Consider the following 19817-nt stretch of genomic DNA (forward strand, 5'->3'; position numbering starts at 1 on the left):
GAAAGTATTAGTCCCCCTTGAACTTTGCGACCTTTTGCCACATTTCAGGCTTCAAACATAAAGATATAAAACTGTATTTTTTTGTGAAGAATCAACAACAAGTGGGACACAATCATGAAGTGGAACGACATTTATTGGATATTTAAAACTTTTTTAACAAATCAAAAACTGAAAAATTGGGCGTGCAAAATTATTCAGCCCCCTTAAGTTAATACTTTGTAGCGCCACCTTTTGCTGCGATTACAGCTGTAAGTCGCTTGGGGTATGTCTCTATCAGTTTTGCACATCGAGAGACTGAAATTTTTTCCCATTCCTCCTTGCAAAACAGCTCGAGCTCAGTGAGGTTGGATGGAGAGCATTTGTGAACAGCAGTTTTCAGTTCTTTCCACAGATTCTCAATTGGATTCAGGTCTGGACTTTGACTTGGCCATTCTAACACCTGGATATGTTTATTTTTGAACCATTCCATTGTAGATTTTGCTTTATGTTTTGGATCATTGTCTTGTTGGAAGACAAATCTCCGTCCCAGTCTCAGGTCTTTTGCAGACTCCATCAGGTTTTCTTCCAGAAGGGTCCTGCATTTGGCTCCATCCATCTTCCCATCAATTTTAACCATCTTCCCTGTCCCTGCTGAAGAAAAGCAGGCCCAAACCATGATGCTGCCACCACCATGTTTGACAGTGGGGATGGTGTGTTCAGGGTGATGAGCTGTGTTGCTTTTATGCCAAACATAACGTTTTGCATTGTTGCCAAAAAGTTCAATTTTGGTTTCTCTGACCAGAGCACCTTCTTCCACATGTTTGGTGTGTCTCCCAGTTGGCTTGTGGCAAACTTTAAACAACACTTTTTATGGATATCTTTAAGAAATGGCTTTCTTCTTGCCACTCTTCCATAAAGGCCAGATTTGTGCAATATAGGACTAATTGTTGTCCTATGGACAGAGTCTCCCACCTCAGCTGTAGATCTCTGCAGTTCATCCAGAGTGATCATGGGCCTCTTGGCTGCATCTCTGATCAGTCTTCTCCTTGTATGAGCTGAAAGTTTAGAGGGACGGCCAGGTCTTGGTAGATTTTCAGTGGTCTGATACTCCTTCCATTTCAATATTATCGCTTGCACAGTGCTCCTTGGGATGTTTAAAGCTTGGGAAATCTTTTTGTATCCAAATCCGGCTTTAAACTTCTTCACAACAGTATCTCGGACCTGCCTGGTGTGTTCCTTGTTCTTCATGATGCTCTCTGCGCTTTTAACGGACCTCTGAGACTATCACAGTGCAGGTGCATTTATACGGAGACTTGATTACACACAGGTGGATTGTATTTATCATCATTAGTCATTTAGGTCAACAGTGGATCATTCAGAGATCCTCACTGAACTTCTGGAGAGAGTTTGCTGCACTGAAAGTAAAGTGGCTGAATAATTTTGCACGCCCAATTTTTCAGTTTTTGATTTGTTAAAAAAGTTTGAAATATCCAATAAATGTCGTTCCACTTCATGATTGTGTCCCACTTGTTGTTGATTCTTCACAAAAAAATACAGTTTTATATCTTTATGTTTGAAGTCTGAAATGTGGCAAAAGGTCGCAAAGTTCAATGGGGCCGAATACTTTCGCAAGGCACTGTATCTCCCTCACTAGCTTTAAGCACCAATTGTCAGAGCAGCTCACAGATTACTGCACCTGTACATAGCCCACCTATAATTTAGTCCAAACAACTACCTCTTTCCCAACTGTATTTTATTAATTTATTTTTTTTGCTCCTTTGCACCCCATTATTTTTATTTCTACTTTGCACATTCTTCCATTGCAAAACTACCATTCATTCCAGTGTTTTACTTGCTATATTGTATTTACTTTGCCACCATGGCCTTTTTTGCCTTTACCTCCCTTCTCACCTCATTTGCTCACATTGTATATAGACTTGTTTATACTGTATTATTGACTGTATGTTTGTTTTACTCCATGTGTAACTCTGTGTCGTTGTATCTGTCGAACTGCTTTGCTTTATCTTGGCCAGGTCGCAATTGTAAATGAGAACTTGTTCTCAACTTGCCTACCTGGTTAAATAAAGGTGAAATAAATAAATAAAATAAATAAATGTTTGAAAGGATGCACATCACTCTGCAATGTTGAGTTGTATCGGAGAGAGATTCAGTCTTAAATCATTTTCTACACAGTCTGTGCTTGTATTTAGTTTTCATGCTAGTGAGGTCGAGAATCCACTCTCACATAGGTAAGTGGTTGCAAAGTGCATCTGTGTCTTAACAGCACGATTTGCCAAGGCAGGATACTCTGAGCGCAGCCCAATCCAGAAATCTGGCAGTGGCTTCTGATAAAAAACAATTTTCACAGAACTGCTTGTTGCAATTTTGATGAGACTCTCAGATATCGGTAAGTGGACTGGAGGCAGAGCATGAAAGGGATAATGAATCCAGTTGTTTGTGTCATCCGTTTCCGGAAAGTACCTGCGTAATTGCGCACCCAACTCACTCAGGGACTAAGCTATATCACATTTGACATTTGCAAACAAAAAAAATCATACAATGATTGAAAGACCTGTGTGTTGTCCTTGTTAATGCAGACAGAGAAGAGCTACAACATTTTAATCATAGCCTCAATTTTGTCCCGCACATTGAACATAGTTGTGGAGAGTCCCTGTAATCCTAGATTCAGATCATTCAGGCGAGAAAAAACATCACCCAGATAGGCCAGTCGTGTGAGAAACTCGTCATCATGCAAGCAGTATATACAAGTGAAAATTATGGTCAGTAAAGAAAACTTTAAGCTTGTCTCTCAATTTTAAAAAACGTGTCAATACTTTGCCCCTTGATAACCAGCGCACTTCTGTATGTTGTAAAAGCATTACATGGTCGCAGCCCATATCAATGCACAGTGTAGAAAACACACAAGAGTTCAGGGCCCTTGCTTTAATAAAGTTAAACATTTTCACTGTAGTGTCCAAAACGTATTTCAAGCTGTCAGGCATTTCCTTGGCAGCAAGAGCCTCTCAGTGGATGCTGCAGTGTACCCAAGTGGCGCTGGGAGCAACTGCTTGCACGCTCGCTACCACTCTACTATGTCTCCCTGTCATGGTTTTTGCACCATCAGTACAGATACCAACACATCTTGACCACCAAAGTCCATTTGATGTCTCAAAGCTGTTCAGTATTTCAAAAATATCCTCTCCTGTTGTCCTGGTTTCCAGTGGTTTGCAGAAGACGATGTCTTCCTTAATTGGATCCCCATAAATGTAACGGACATATACCAGGAGCTGTGCCAGGCCCGCCACGTCTGTTTACTAATCCAGCTGTAACGCATAGAATTCACTGGCTTGTATGCGAAGCAGTAATTGTTTCAAAATATCTCCTGCCATGTCACTGATGCGTCGTGAAACAATGTTGTTTGATGAAGTCATTGTCTGTATCGTTTTTATGGCCTTTTACCCCAGCATTGTCCCAGCCATATTTTATTTTGTAACCTTTATTTAACTAGGCAAGTCAGTTAATAACAAATTATTATTTTCAAAGACGGCCTTGGAACAGTGGTGGGTTAACTGCCTGTTCAGGGGCAGAACGGCAGCTCGGGGATTTGAACTTGCAACCTTTCGGTCCAACGCTCTAACCACTAGGCTACCCTGCCGCGGCAGCAGGAAGAATTAAGTCCTCCAAAACAGGATGGGGCTTGCCTGCCCTAGCCACTCGGTAGCTCACCATATAAGACGCTGCTAGCCCCTTCTTATTAATGGTATCTGTTGCTTTTATACATATATTACTACTTGAAAGTAGTCTTAATTCTCACTCAAAAAACTCCTGACATATTTTTCAAATTGGCATGTTTTGTTTTAGTGTCTGCACAAGAGTGAAGTTTCATCGAGTTGTGAGGTAGTACTTTTGCACAAATAACACACTGTGTCTGAGGGAAGGCACTACACCCAATATAAGTGAACCCCAAATCAATGTAGTTCTCATCATATTTGCGCCTCTTCGATGGACCAACGTCCCTGTCGGTTGTTCGGTACTTTCCCGGGTAAAGGGGAAGTAGGTCTTTGGCTGCATCAGATTCACAACTGTCAGTGTCCGTGCTAGCTGGGTTAAAACAAATGTATAATTACTGATGCTATCATTGGATGTGCTCGTGGAAGCAGAACACCTTGTGTCGTCGACAGGGGCAGGTGTAGTACTGCTGGTAGTAGTAGTACTACCAGATGAGCTGGTATGTGTCTCTATGGGCCTTACTTTTTTTTAAACCATGTATCCATTTTCGAGCGAACGGAATGAGCAGCAGCTACGTTTGGATACTACAGACTGTTAGTGGAATTCCCGCGAGAGTAACGGTTAACGTGATTGGATGTTAATTATTTGACAAGGCTGCCTTAAATACACACGATACCCCATCACAACAAAGCAAAACGTTTTTTATTTTAGCAAATTTACAAAAATAAACAGAAATACCTTATTTACGTCAGTCTTCAGAACCTTTGCCACGAGACTGAATTGAGTTTAGGTGCATGCTGTTTCCATTGATTATCCTTGAGATGTTTCTACAACTTCATTGGAGTCCATCTGTGGTAAATTCAATTGATTGGACATGATTTGGAAAGGTACACACCTGTATATATAATGTCCCACAGTTGACAGTGCATGTCAGAACAAAATAATTCAAGCCATGAGGTCGAAGGAACTGTCCATAGAGCTCCGAGACAGGACTGATCTGGGGAAGGGTACCAAAACATTTCTGCAGCATTGAAGGTCCCCAAGAACACCGTAGCCTCCATCATTCTTAAATCGAAGAAGTTTGGAACCACCAACACTCTTCCAAGAGCTTGCCACCTGGCCAAACTGAGCATTTGGGGGAGACTGTTCTTGGTCAGGGAGGTGACCAAGAAACCGATGGTCACTATGACAGAGCTCTAGAGTTCCTCTGTAGAGATGGAAGAACCTTTCAGAAGGACAACCATATCTGCAGCACTCCACCAATCAGGCCTTTATGGTAGTGTGGCCAGATGGAAGCCACTCCTCAGTAAGAGGCACATGACAGCCCGCTTGGAGTTTGCTAAAAGGCACCTAAAGGACTCTTCGTCCATGATAAATAAGATTCTCTGGTCTGATGGAACTAAGATTGACCTCTTCGGCCTGAATGCTAAGTGTCCCATCTGGAGGAAACCTGGCACCATCCCAAAAGTGAAGCATGGTGGTGGCTGCATCATGCTGTGGGGATGTTTTTCAGAGGAAGGGACTGGGAGGCTAATCAGGTACGAAGGAAAGATCAACAGAGAAAAGTACAGAGAGATCATTGTTGAAAACCTGCTCCAGAGCGCTCAGGGCCTGACTGGGGTGAAGGCTCACTTTCCAACAGTACAACGAACCTAATCACACAGCCAAGACAACGCAGGAGTGGCTTCGGAGACTCAAGGCTGTAATCGCTGCCAAAGTTCCTTCAACAAAGTACTGAGTAAAGGGCCTGAATACTCATGTAAATGTGATATCAGTTTTTTACTTAATTTTTTTTTATACAGACCTGTTTATGCTTTGTCATTATGGGGTATTGTGTGTAGATTGAGGGGAAAAAACAATTTAATACATTTTAGAATAAAGGCTGTTACGTAACAAAATGTGGGAGGGAAAAAATCATGGGGTCTGAATACTGAATCCGAGTGCACTGTATGTATGTGTATACACACAAACCATATATTTGCACTCCCACACTTTCACTACATCACACACACATACACACACACCTTTACACTCATTTACTGCTGCTGCTCTGTTCTTTATTTTACTCTTATCTATCCTGATGCCTAGACACTACCTTGCCTTCATGTACATACCTCATACCCCTGCACATTGATCTGGTACTGATTCTCCCTGTATATACAGTGCCTTGCGAAAGTATTCGCCCCCCTTGAACTTTGCGACCTTTTGCCACATTTCAGGCTTCAAACATAAAGATATAAAACTGTATTTTTTTGTGAAGAATCAACAACAAGTGGGACAAAATCATGAAGTGGAACGACATTTATTGGATATTTCAAACTTTTTTTACAAATCAATGGGGCCAAATACTTTCGCAAGGCACTGTATGTGTTGTATATAGCTCCACATTGATCTGGTACTTTCTGTATATAGCTCCACATTGATCTGGTACTGGTTCTCCCTGTATATAGCTCCACATTGATCTAGTACTTCCTGTATATAGCTCCACATTGATCTGGTACTGGTTCTCCCTGTATATAGCTCCACATTGATCTAGTACTGGTACTCCCTGTATATAGCTCCACATTGATCTGGTACTGGTTCTCCCTGTATATAGCTCCACATTGATCTGGTACTGGTTCTCCCTGTATATAGCTCCACATTGATCTAGTACTGGTACTCCCTGTATATAGCTCCACATTGATCTGGTACTGGTTCTCCCTGTATATAGCTCCACATTGATCTAGTACTTCCTGTATATAGCTCCACATTGATCTAGTACTTCCTGTATATAGCTCCACATTGATCTGGTACTTTCTGTATATAGCTCCACATTGATCTGGTACTGGTTCTCCCTGTATATAGCTCCACATTGATCTAGTACTTCCTGTATATAGCTCCACATTGATCTGGTACTGGTTCTCCCTGTATATAGCTCCACATTGATCTAGTACTTCCTGTATATAGCTCCACATTGATCTGGTACTGGTTCTCCCTGTATATAGCTCCACATTGATCTGGTACTGGTTCTCCCTGTATATAGCTCCACATTGATCTAGTACTTCCTGTATATAGCTCCACATTGATCTGGTACTGGTTCTCCCTGTATATAGCTCCACATTGATCTGGTACTGGTTCTCCCTGTATATGGCTCCACATTGATCTGGTTCTTCCTGTATATAGCTCCACATTTATCTGGTACTGGTACTCCCTGTATATAGCTCCAGATTGATCTGGTACTCCCTGTATATAGCTCCACATTGATCTGGTACTTCCTGCATATGGCTCCACATTGATCTGGTACTGATACTCCCTGTATATAGCTCCAGATTGATCTGGTTCTTCCTTTATATAGCTCCACATTTATCTGGTACTGGTACTCCCTGTATATAGCTCCACATTGATCTGGTACTTCCTGTATATAGCTCCACATTGATCTGGTACTGGTTCTCCCTGTATATAGCTCCACATTGATCTGGTACTGGTTCTCCCTGTATATGGCTCCACATTGATCTGGTTCTTCCTGTATATAGCTCCACATTTATCTGGTACTGGTTCTCCCTGTATATAGCTCCACATTGATCTGGTACTCCCTGTATATAGCTCCACATTGATCTGGTACTTCCTGTATATAGCTCCACATTGATCTGGTACTGGTACTCCCTGTATATAGCTCCACATTGATCTGGTACTTCCTGTATATAGCTCCACATTGATCTGGTACTGGTTCTCCCTGTATATAGCTCTACATTGATCTGGTACTGGTACTCCCTGTATATAGCTCCACATTGATCTGGTACTTCCTGTATATAGCGCCACATTGATCTGGTACTGGTTCTCCCTGTATATAGCTCCACATTGATCTGGTACTGGTACTTCCTGTATATAGCTCCACATTGATTTGGTTCTCCCTGTATATAGCTCCACATTGATCTAGTACTTCCTGTATATAGCTCCACATTGATCTGGTACTGGTTCTCCCTGTATATAGCTCCACATTGATCTGGTACTGGTACTTCCTGTATATAGCTCCATTCTTGTGTATATTATTTTATTTCTCATGTTACTATTTTATTTCGATGTTTAACTTCTTATGGCTGGGGGCAGTATTGAGTAGCTTGGATGAATAAGGTGCCCAGAGTAAACTGCCTGCTCCTCAGGCCCAGTTGCTAATATATGCATATTATTAGTAGATTTGGATAGAAAACACTCTGAAGTTTCTAAAACTGTTTGAATGATGTCCGTGAGTATAACAGAACTCATATGGCAGGCAAAAACCAGAGAAAAAAATCCAACCAGGAAGTGGGAAATCTGAGGTTTGTAGTTTAAGTCGTTGCCTATCCAATATACAGTGTCTATGGGGTCATATTGAACTTTCTACTGCTTCCACTAGATGTCAACAGTCTTTAGAACCTTGTTTGAGGCTTATACTGCAAAGGAGGGGGGAATGAGAGGTGATTAAGTCAGGGCTCTGCCAGAGTGCCATGAGCTGATCACGCGGGCTCACGTGAGAGTTAGCTGCGTTCCATCGCATTTCTACAGACAAAGGAATTCTCCGGTTGAAACATTATTGAAGATTTATGATAAAAACATCCTAAAGATTGTTTCTATACTTCGTTTGACATGTTTCTACGAACTGTAATATGACTTTTCGTCTGAACTTTCGCCTGGACTTGCCCGCGCCTCATGAGATTGTTTACTAAACGCGCTAACAAAAAGGAGGTATTTGGACATAAATGATGAACTTTATTGAACAAATAAAACATTTGTGGAACTGGGATTCCTGGGAGTGCATTCTGATGACGATCAAAGGTAAGTGAATATTTATAATGCTATTTCTGACTTTTGTTGACTCCACAACATGGCGGATATCTGTATGGCTTGTTTTGTTGTCTGAGCGCTGTACTCAGACAATCTGAAGATGGCCCGTTCCCACCAGATTTGTACAACTGAATGAACTAAGGAACAGACCTTCATTGTTACTAACTCCTGACTACATTATATACAATTGGGAAAGGGAGCAAGAGAGAAAATTCACATGTACAGTACATTATAGCATTTGGACTAGTCAGTTCTGATTGGAATGTATACATAATTAGTCATTTCAACCATAATTTCCTCTATCAGTAACATGAAGTCCTATGAGTGTCATTGATGAAGATCAAAGGTTAGTGATTAATTTTCTCTCTATTTCTGCTTTTTGTGACTCCTCTCTTTGGCTGGAAAAATGGCTGTGTTTTTCTGTGACTTGGTGCAGACCTAACATAATCGTTTGGTGTGCTTTCGTCGTAAAGCCTTTTTGAAATCTGACACTGGTGGGATATAACAAGTTTATCTTTAAAATGGTGTAAAATACTTGCATGTTTGAGGAATTTTAATTATGAGATTTCTGTTGTCTTGAATTTGGCGCCCTGCACTTTCACTGGCTGCTGTCATATTGATCCCGTTATAGCGGGATCTAAGCCACAATACGTTTTTAAACTCTATTGTTAGGTAGGGATGGTAAGCAAGCATTTCACCGTGTTCGGCACAGTTGTAATTGGCGCATGCGACAACATTTTATTAGTTATTTTTCACATAATTCCATACAGAAACATAATTAAATCAGTAAACATATCAATAAATCTCAGAACGCAGTAAGATTTGACAGAAAATATGTTCTTACCACTGGAAACCCTCTAGTCCTAGAAAATGTATGTATAATAGCTCAGCAATCTAAACATACCAGTTAAAGAATCAGGGTCCAAAAAAATCCCTCATGTAATAAATGCCTGCATTATGTACATCCTATGGAAAGCATAGGAATACTGCTATGGCACAATTTCAAAGATGATTGTGACCATACAAAAAGCCTTGATCCAAACCTCCTCAACGCAAACCTATAGCCACAGTAAAACTACTAGAATACAACCACACCAGCCTGACAGCTGAAACAGTGGAACGCCCCATCTATTCAAGTGCACATATCAGGCTACCTTCTGACCATAACATGTTATGTCTATCCAAGCGAGTACTACTACTGCCCATCGGCTATTGAATCAGACACTTAGCAAGCTGTAGTGACTGTCACACTGCCCTGTCACGCAGTATGAATGGTCACCTTGGCTGGGTTAACCTCCATCGGGGTGGTGTGGAGCCCAGGACCAAATATGGGGAACACTCTCTCTGTAAACTTGTGTGTGAAGGTGCACAGGTGCTTCCCTCCGTTGCCTGCATCCCAAAATGACACCTCCCCCTTATCCATGTTTAGCTTGACCCGGATCCTCTCTGGCCGACTCTCCACGACCAGCACTGTGCGCTCGCCAGTCAGGGCGTTGTACACCCCTTTGCTCAGCCCGATGGTCCACACGCCCCTGTCTGTGGACACAGTGAACTTCCTCTTGCGAGCCACAGACTCCTTACAGATTCCCAGGATCCACTTCGGGTTGTCTCCCACATGGACCTCCCAGCGGTGCTTGCCGGAGCGGAAGCCCTCAGCTCCAAGGACAAAGACACAGGGGTCGAAGCGCTCAGGGTTGTCCGGGAGAGACTGGCGCTCTGGGCTGTCCCGTACGCTGGCCAGGTCTGGGGACATGGAAAGCCAGGGAGAGGCCGTGTTAGGGTCCATCACCACTGGGACTGGAGAGAGAAAAGGAGACGTGTTACAAAACATTACGATTGAAGCGTAACTGTTGCTCAAAGTGTTTCCTCCTTCATTCAAAACATTGACCCCTTACATGTTATACAGCCATCCACACCCATTTTATTGTGTGTCATAACTTATGTAGCAAGTTAGAACCCTAACCCTTCAGTACATGTACTCACTGCATGTGACGTGAGCCTGCATGCTCTTCCAAATGCTGTAGCCCAGAGAGCCCACGTGTTTGGCCATGTTCAGGAGAGCATCTGAGGGATTCTGGGGGTCTTCACGAGGCCACTGGGCTCTGTGAAAACATGACATCATAGAAGATGACCATGATATTAGAGGGAGGGTACCCAAACTGTTGGGCAACTGATAGGATGTTACTGTACTTACCTTTTCTTTAAGGCTTGGAAGTTCTGAAAAACAACACAATTGAACCCATTAGTTCATTGTGAATAAGACTGACAAATGCTTGCATTCAAAAAGTCTCACTGTCATGCATAGTGACAATGTACAGTTAGGATGAGAGAGGGCGACCCCACCCCACGAGAGAGAGACCCATGAACCCCCTCCATGAGGGAGACCCCTCCTGCTTACCTGCAAGAAGGTTAAATCCTCCGCCCCCATCTCCCTCTTTACTGTTTGGACCAGCTTAGTGAGGGCAGCGATGTCACTGGTCAAGGAGCTGATCCTTTCCTCCATACCGGATCTCTTGTCCTCCTCCTCGTCTGCCAGGGCCTTCAGCCTTGCAGCCTCCTCTACACACAGCACCTGACGGAGCCTCTCAAACTCTGCCTTGATCTGCTTCTCTGCCTGCTCTGTCTGGATCTGGGTACGAGAGAGGTTGGAGGAAGAGTGTCATTTGGTAATGATACTGACATACCTCTTGCAATTCATATCTCACACAACATTACTCATTTATAGGCTATAATTATAGTTTCCTCTAGAGGCTTTCGTGGAGTTTTTCCTTGTCAGGACTCCAGGCCCTAGGTTTGATCTACAGTCAACTATTTTGTTATTTCCAATTCTTTCTGGTGGCTCAAGGAATATCAGTCTGTCCCTACTCATAACCAGTCAAACAGGTTGGTTCACATATCTCATTACAGAACAATGATGAACATCAAACTGTTGGGCTCTGGATAGGCTACACACGTCTGGATAGAACTAGTGAGGGCATCAAAGAGCTCTAATAAATCCCATTATCTTACACAAAACCTTCACCATTAGTCATGGTCATGGATAGGCCCTACAGTGTAGATGACAGCAGGTCAAGCAGATACTCTATTATAGTACCTTCATGAAATCAACTGTGTTAGAGTATTTCTTTTTCATTCTCTTGAAGGTCTCCACTTTCTCCTCCAATATGTTGACTTTAATGGTCAGTTCTTCCTGCAATAGAACACATAAAACACAATTAATATGCATATTAGTTTGTGATCTAGTGACTACCAGATAATAAAAACATACAGCAACTTATTTTACAGTATTGTTTCAGGTCCTAAGCTATTGGGTGTTGATTAAGGCCCTGTTCAATAATAACAATAAAGCCTTGTTCACACTACAGGCCATTAATGCTCAAATCTGTTTTAGAATACTGATTGTCCAAACACCAAGTTACAAGTGACCAAATTAGATGTGTGTGTTCAGACAGCAGTCATTAGCTGACATGGCTATGCTAGTTGTCATAGTAACAACAGGTGTGTCCACAATGGTGTAGGCTGATTGGTGGTGGTGCTCATGGTTCCTATCACTCAGAAGTTATATAGCAAGCTAAGGTGACAACAATGCCTGCCGGGAAAGTTTGATTGTTGTAAGCATTAACTTGGGGAGGGAGAGCAATGGCGGAACCAGAAGCAATGCTTGATTCTGTTGGTGCGAGTGAAGACAGATATTTCCGTATTCCAATCATTTCCTCTAAGAATGGAGCCAAAATGACTAAAGTTGTAAATCAAGATAAGCCTCGGTATGATAATGCCTCATTCCTTGTTGGAGTGCGATTCATGAGTAAGGATGTTTTTTGGGGGAAACCCGTTTGGTCACAAAGATGGCGAAGGATGCATTGGGAGATGTGGAGTCAGAGTGACCAGGAGTGGTGTTGATTTCATGTGTGTCAAAGGAACAAAAAGGAGAATGCACAAATGATCGACGCACAAAGTGGAATGCAATGATTATCGGAGTAGGTCACCAATAAAAGGTGTCATATCTGGCGTCTCTATGGATATTGAGGCTTCAATGGTTTAAGATTAACATGTAAGGAATAGTTGATTCACGTTGCTTAATCCGCATTGTGAATGGAAAGGAGGAAAAAGCCTTTGTGTTATTGATGTTCGATGAAGAATTTCTCCCAACCCATGTAAAGCTGGGATATATGAGATTTGTGGTGCGAGTTTATGTACAAAAGCAACTTCAATGTCATAAATGTAAAAAGTTTGGCCATGTGTCAAGTGTTTGCAAACGGAATATCATTGTTGAAGAGTCTGAGGATGCACAATGTTGCCATTGTGATGGGAATCACATCCCAGAGTTCCGAGTGCCCTGTTAGGATGGAGGAGGTCGAAGTAGGAAGGATCAGGGCTGTTAAGAAGGTCTCCTATGCAGAGTCAGTGAAAATTGTTGAAGCAGCAAGTAGAGACGATGAAGCTATGGCAGTGGATGCCCATCAGTAAGTTGAGAGATCCTGAAACACTAATCGCGAAGAATGTTGATTTTGTTGCGTTCATTGCGCAGGTGATTAATTGTATAGGACAAACAAAACCAAAAAATCTAAATATTGTGAAAGCGGCTAAGAGGTTCTTATAACTCCAGGATTTCACACCTGAAACATTGCAGGGTAATAATGTCTGGAGACACATCCCCTCTCAGGCCCTAGAACCTGTGTAGGGTTCAGAGTACATTTTCACTAAGTGAAGGAGTCCATAGACTTTTATGTTTTTTAAGAATAATATGAGTGTTTTATTATGTATTATTATTATTTATTTTCTTTGTCAGTTCTATCCCACCCAGTAGGTGGCGACAATACACCTTTCGGATGTAGTCTGCCAATAAAATCTTGAAGAAAAAAAAGGCCTGAAGAAAAAGCCCTGCCATGGACGTTTCCCAGTTGCTTTGAATGTTCAAAATCATAGTGTAAGAACACGCTTAAATCCTCAAAGGAGAAGAACGTTTTGGCTAGCCACTGCAGTTCATACAAGTCGCATGGCCAGGAATCAGATTTGTACCTGACTTCAAACCACCTATCAAGGGCAAAAGCGGTGAGGGAGGAGAGCCCTTCTCAAATGAACAGTTTTCTGCAGCGCTTGGTCATGTTGTCAACAAGGCAGCATGTTGCATCGTTCAGAAACATACAACATATATTTAACATAAAATAAAATGTTCTAATTTTCAAACGAGTTTTCATTGGAAATGCAGATAAAGCGCTATTAAACGCAATCGCGTTGCATGTTAAAGCACAGCATTCTATAAATTACACCACCTTCTTAACCTGTCACTTTTTTTTTGCCAACTTCGCCGCCGGCCAGAGCCGGGCACCTGGCTCAAGCCCCGGAGGAAAACCGGTTCCAAAACGAATGCAATCACTTTTCACCCAAATCAAACCCCTCTCACCTGGGAAACCCGACACAGATAATAAAATCTCCTCACTTACCTTACACAACGGCGCGCCCTTGTTGAGTGGCAGTAGCTCGTGAGTTCGATGTAGAGTGACACAGTCAACGCACACGGGCTCCTCGTCCTTTACGCAGTAAAGTTGAAGCTCCAGACGATGCAGGTTACAAAGAGGCACGTTATTGATTGCGTTCGGTCCCCGCCAGCGCTTCTCCTTCTGAAAGGACTCTGTAGCGGCCATCAACGCCCGGTTAGAGATTGGTTGCTCCCCGTCACAGCTCTTCCTGCACACCGGACACCTCTGCACCATCTTTCGGCTTTGCTCAAAGCACTCCTTGCAGAAGCTGTGGCTGCAGGAAAGAAGCACGGGCTCCCGGTAAAGATCTTTACACACCGGACAGGTCAGATCTTCCTGAAGGAGGTCTGGACCCTCTGACATCTCCTCATTCCAAGCACATTCAGCCATGGCGTTGCTGTCGGCAATGCAGGCCCCTTCTGAAAACGCGTAAAGTTTACTTTCGCTTTCTTCAAAATGCTCCTTTTTTATACGCTGACTCTTCCGTTCTGTTTGACGGTTTACCTTTATTGTTTGTAGGTTTGTTAACACCAACACAAAACTTCAGTTTGTAAACAGGTCAAATGTGCCTTTTTGGAGAGCCATCGCTTACAGTTCCAACTGTAACCTCCCTTCTGACTTCCTTCCGCAATGGAGTGGGTGTGTGTATGGTGCGCACCTTTCTTCTTCGATGAGCTTAAAAGGCGGTTGCCACCCAATAAACGTCGCATTACCGCCGTCTACTAGACTGGAGTACTACTTTCCTTGAAAAAATAAAAATAATAAACAAATACTCTACCATCTAACACTACTCTCCAATAAAATAATACAAAAATAACACCACCCTACTCCACAATTTAAATCTATTTAGTCCTACCTCAGGCCAACAACCTGAAAGGATGGGACACCACTTAACACACCCTGTAACTCTGATGTCAAGTCTTGCACACCCAAATACCTCTCTGCAGCTGCCACCACAACCTCAATTTTCTGTGATTTACATTCCATCCCTGCAGTACAGTTAATAACAAATGCTTTAAATGCTACAAATCCAATCTTACTGAAACATCACTTGCTGGCCTATCCCTCTGTACTGGTACAGATCTACTACTCACACCACTCCTCTCAGGATCCCTCCCCTTGACCCATCTTCCACACTGCCTTGGCATTACAACTTCTGCACTACTCTAACCCTGGAAACCTCAACCCGCCTCTCTCTCACAGGACATTTCTCGCACAGACTTTCCCCAATGCTACACATTGCTTTGTCTCATGCCCTTCTGCACACTTCTCACATCTAGTAACCTCCCTCCTACACATTGCTTTCACATTCCCACAAGCTTGACACCTGTAACAACGTAATGTATTCAACACAAAAGCTTGTGCAGGATAACTTACATATGCTAACATCACTTTGTCAGACAAAGACTCAACATCAAAACTCAAAAGAACAGACAATGACTTCTGTTTCACCACTCACACCACACTGTCTGTGTCGCACCAAATGAAGAGCATCAAAAACCTAGGGAATCCTCCCCTTCAGTTGGTCAACTTTTACATTTACTATTACCCCAGCAATCACTCCTTTCTATGGTGTCCTTTTCTTGAGACCATTCGTTTAACTCGGAGCACCTTTTCCATCTGACCTGCTGAAACACAAACAATTATCTCAAGACCACTTTTGGTTACCCTCACCGATTTCACACACCCTGAAACCACAAATGGATCAGCCAAAAGGCAAGGGTCCACTTTTTCCTAAAACTTTACTCCGTGTATCTACACCTGCATTGCTTGCTGTTTGGGGTTTTAGGCTGGGTTTCTGTATGGCACTTTGAGATATCAGCTGATGTACGAAGGGCTATATAAATACATTTTATTTGATTTGATTTACTGTCACAGACTCATCTCTATTCTGATCCTCGGTGCAAGCCTCTGGCTCAGAGAACTTTACCACACCTACCACCTTCGATACTTCGTCCTCATTCCCTTCCATTTCTCCTCCTGTCTTCAGCTCATTCTGCTTACACTTTCTACCATTCTTCTTTAACAAACCATCTCAATATTTTCTGCCATTTTTAACCAACTCAAGCTCACTGCACAACGGTCCCTAGCGGAGCTTAGGGTGTACAACCATGTATTATACACGTTGCTATTGAATTGGTACATGTAATGCAATGTTAAGTATACATGATTGAATGCTGTGTCAAGATGCACTTCATTGTATACATTGTGCCAGCGGGTAAATTGCTCCTGTCATTGCTGTCTCCCCCCTTTTCCCCCAATCCATGATATCCTCCTAAATGGATTTAGGCCTAGAAATAGACTACATGTATGTTCATGAAAAATATTTTATCTCCAACAGAGGGAGCCCAAACATTTGATAAATTATGTTCATAATTGCTCATGAGAGTTTTACCAGTTTTAGCAGACACTGTTATCCAGAGTGACTTACAGGCACCATTAGGGTTAATCGCCTTGTTCAAGTGCACAGACAGATTTTTCTCCCAGTCAGCTTGGGGATCTGAACCAGCAACACTTTCAGTCACTGGCCCAACACTCTTAACCACTAGGCTAACTCCCACCCCTTGTGGACTGTGAGTAGTAGCCATAGACACAATATGACATTATTGATAGTAATAGCAGTGCTTGACTGAAAGACAGTGGCTTGCATTTGACCTATTTTGTTGTCTTACAACCTGGAATTAAAATTGATTTGGGGGGGGGGGGTTGTATCAATTGATTTACAAAACATGCCTACCACTTTGAAGATGTAAAATATGTTTTATTGTGAAACAGACAAGAAATAAGACAGAAAAACAGAAAACTTGAGCATGCATAACTATTCACCCCCCAAAGTCAATACTTTGTAGAGCCACCTTTTGCAGCAATTACAGCTGTAAGTCTCTTGGGGTATGTCTCTATAAGCTTGGCACATCTAGCCACTGGGATTTTTGCCCATTCTTCAAGGTAAAACTGCTCCAGCTCCTTCAAGTTGGATGGGTTCCGCTGGTGTACAGCAATCTTTAAGTCATACCACATATTGTCATGTATTGTCATATGATGTCTTGTTCCTGTTCTTTCTCTTCACTCCGTCTCCCTCTGCTGGTCGTATTAGGTTACCTTCTCTTCCTCTCCTTCCCCCAGCTGTTCCTCATCTTCTCTAACTACCTCGTTCACCCTTTTCCCACCTGTTCCCTTTTTCCCTCTGATTAGGTCTCTATTTCTCTCTCTGTTCCTGCTTCTGTCTTTGTCAGATTCTCGTTTGAGTTTCTCATGCCAGAACCAAACTATCGTCTTGTTTGCTTCACCCTTGTCCTGTCGGAATCTACCTGTTCATCTGATGCTACGTGTGATCAGGTACCTCTGTCCTCTATGACTCGCGCCTACCCAGAGAGACCAGCAGTCTGTCGCCGCTCACCCAGCTATTCTCCTCTGCTGCTAGAAGGGGACTCTAACCCAGCTATTCTCCTCTGCTGCTAAGAAGGGGACTCTTCTGTAATTATCAGAAGGACTTTATGATTCATTTGTCGCCCTCTCTGCGGGTTGTCTATTTTGCCATTATATACATCTGAAGAGGATCTATGTCTTCCCTGTGTTTTGACATTAAAGGACTCTGTATTTGTTAAACCGCTTTTGGGTCCTCACTCACGTGCATAACACATTCTCAATTGGATTGAGGTCTGGGCTTTGACTAGGCCATTCCAATACATTTAAATGTTTTCCCTTAAACCACTCGAGTGTTGCTTTAGCAGTATGCTTAGGGTCATTGTCCTGCTGGAAGGTGAACCGCTTTCCCAGTCTCAAAACTCAAGACAAACAGGGTTCCCTCAAGAATTTCCCTGTATATAGCGCCATCCATCATTCCATCAACTCTGACCAGTTTCCCAGTCCCTGCCAATGAAAAACATCCCCACAGCATGATGTTGCCACCACCATGCTTCATGTTCTCGGGGTGATGAGAGGTGTTGGGTTTGCGCCAGACATAGCGTTTTTCTTGATGGCCAAAAAGCTCAATTTTAGTCTCATCTGACCAGAGTACCTTCTTCCATATTTTTGGGAAATCACCCACATGCCTTTTGGCGAACACCAAACCTGTTTGCTTATTTTTTTCTGGCCACTCTTCCGTAAAGCCCAGCTCTGTGTAGTGTACGGCTTAAAGCGGTCCTATGGACAGATACTCCAATCTCTGCTGTGGAGCTCTGCAGCTCCTTCAGGGTTTTCTTTGGTCTCTTTGTTGCCTCTCTGATTAATGCCCTTCTTGCCTGAGTTTTGGTGGGCGGCCCTCTCTTGGCAGGTTTGTTGTGGTGCCATATTCTTTCCATTTTTTAATAATGAATTTAATGGTGCTCCGTGGGATGTTCAAAGTTTCAGATATTTTTTTATTATCCAACCCTGCTCTGTACTTTTCCACAACTTTGTCCCTGACCTAGTTCCTTGGTCTTTATACTGCCTCTTGCTTGGTGGTGCCTCTTGCTTGGTGGTGCCTCTTGCTTGGTGGTGCCCCTTGCTTAGTGGTGTTGCAGACTCTGGGGCCTTTCAGAACAGGTGTATATATACTGAGATCATGTGACAGATCATGTGACACATCTTTGCACACAGGTGGACTTTATTTAACTAATTATGTGACTGCTGAAGGTAATTGGTTGCACCAGATAGTATTTAGTGGCTTCATAGCAAATGGGGTGAATACATATGCACGCACCACTTTTCCCTTTTCTTTTAAAAATATTTTTAGAAATAAGTTTTTTTTTTTTCATTTTACTTCATCAATTTGGACTATTTTGTGTATGTCCATTACATGACATCCAAATAAAAATTCATTTAAATTACAGGTTGTAATGCAACAAAATAGGAAAAATGCCAAGGTACCGTTTATATTTGGGTGCAGGTGCACAACAATACTTTTGATTTAATATTTTATAAGAGGAATTGGAACTCAAACTGTAGAACATATGAGGCACCGGTAAGCTCCTGCCCAAGTCAAACACTGAGTACTACTAGTATTTTAACTAGGCAAGTCAGTTAATAACAAATTCTAATTTACAATGACGGCCTACCCTGGGCCAATTGTGCACCACCCTATGAGACTCCCAATCACTGCCAGACGTGATACAGCCTGGACTCAAACCAGGGACTGGAGTGACACCTCTTGCACTGCGATGCAGTGCCTTAGACCACTTCACCACTCAGGGGCCCAAATATGAAACCATCGCTTTAAGCTTAAAAGGCCTCAGGCAAAGAGACACAGGAAACCGACAAAAGTGCAGCAGACAATGTGAGAAGGTTATATGCCTGTACCACATACACACTCACAAACACACACACTATAGGGACCACATGCTACAACATCCTCAACACACATATCTAGATCAGACCATATATAGAAATGTATCTATATGGATACGTTGTAGACGCTACAAACTTATCTCTGTCACACAAAGGCTACAGCAGAGCACAACCTACACCCCTGTAGCCAAACTCACACATACACACCATGTCTGTGGGTATACAACTGTGTCAAATTGATGATTGGAGATATAGGCATAATTACTCTGATAATGTAGTAATTACTCAGAATAGAATTGATAGCAAGGATATCAGCTCCTGTGCCAGATTAAACAAGGTGATTACAGATGACTGGAATGATAAGAAACTGTAGCAGACATGTATGCAAATAACACATTTGTAGGTATTGATATCGTTTCATATCTAGATAGAGCTTGTCATCCCCTTTGATTTCAGCTGTGTCTGACTGTGTCAGTGTGTCAGGTTAGCGGCTGGCTGTATAGTGTGCTGTGGTGACCCCATTTCTTCCACCAAACAGAAAAATTGAGAGATGAGGTAGGAAAG

General features: G+C 42.6%; 1 protein-coding gene across 1 annotated transcript; it reads right to left on the reverse strand.

Moving 5' to 3' along the window:
- Nucleotides 1-9215: 9215 nt before the first annotated feature.
- Nucleotides 9216-14640, reverse strand: trim35-28 (tripartite motif containing 35-28). Its single transcript, XM_035756679.1, has 6 exons — nucleotides 13953-14640; nucleotides 11603-11698; nucleotides 10907-11137; nucleotides 10703-10725; nucleotides 10492-10610; nucleotides 9216-10305 (listed from the first exon to the last, which is right to left on the reverse strand). Exons 1-6 carry the CDS (start codon nucleotides 14376-14378, stop codon nucleotides 9767-9769), a joined length of 1434 nt encoding a protein of 477 aa, XP_035612572.1. The 5' UTR covers nucleotides 14379-14640; the 3' UTR covers nucleotides 9216-9766.
- Between the last annotated feature and the right edge of the window lie 5177 nt (nucleotides 14641-19817).

The sequence above is a fragment of the Oncorhynchus keta genome, chromosome 31 (assembly GCF_023373465.1).
Source record: "Oncorhynchus keta strain PuntledgeMale-10-30-2019 chromosome 31, Oket_V2, whole genome shotgun sequence".
Lineage (NCBI taxonomy): Eukaryota > Metazoa > Chordata > Actinopteri > Salmoniformes > Salmonidae > Oncorhynchus > Oncorhynchus keta.

What these genes read in the sequence shown, in the direction of transcription:
- trim35-28 (XM_035756679.1), bottom strand. Translation starts at nt 14,378, where the DNA reads ATGGCTGAATGTGCTTGGAATGAGGAGATGTCAGAGGGTCCAGACCTC. An exon ending in AGGGCGCGCCGTTGTGTAAG is followed by an intron (nt 11,699 to 13,952) that starts GTAAGTGAGGAG and finishes GTTCTATTGCAG; the next exon opens with GAAGAACTGACCATTAAAGT. An exon ending in ACACAGTTGATTTCATGAAG is followed by an intron (nt 11,138 to 11,602) that starts GTACTATAATAG and finishes TCTCGTACCCAG; the next exon opens with ATCCAGACAGAGCAGGCAGA.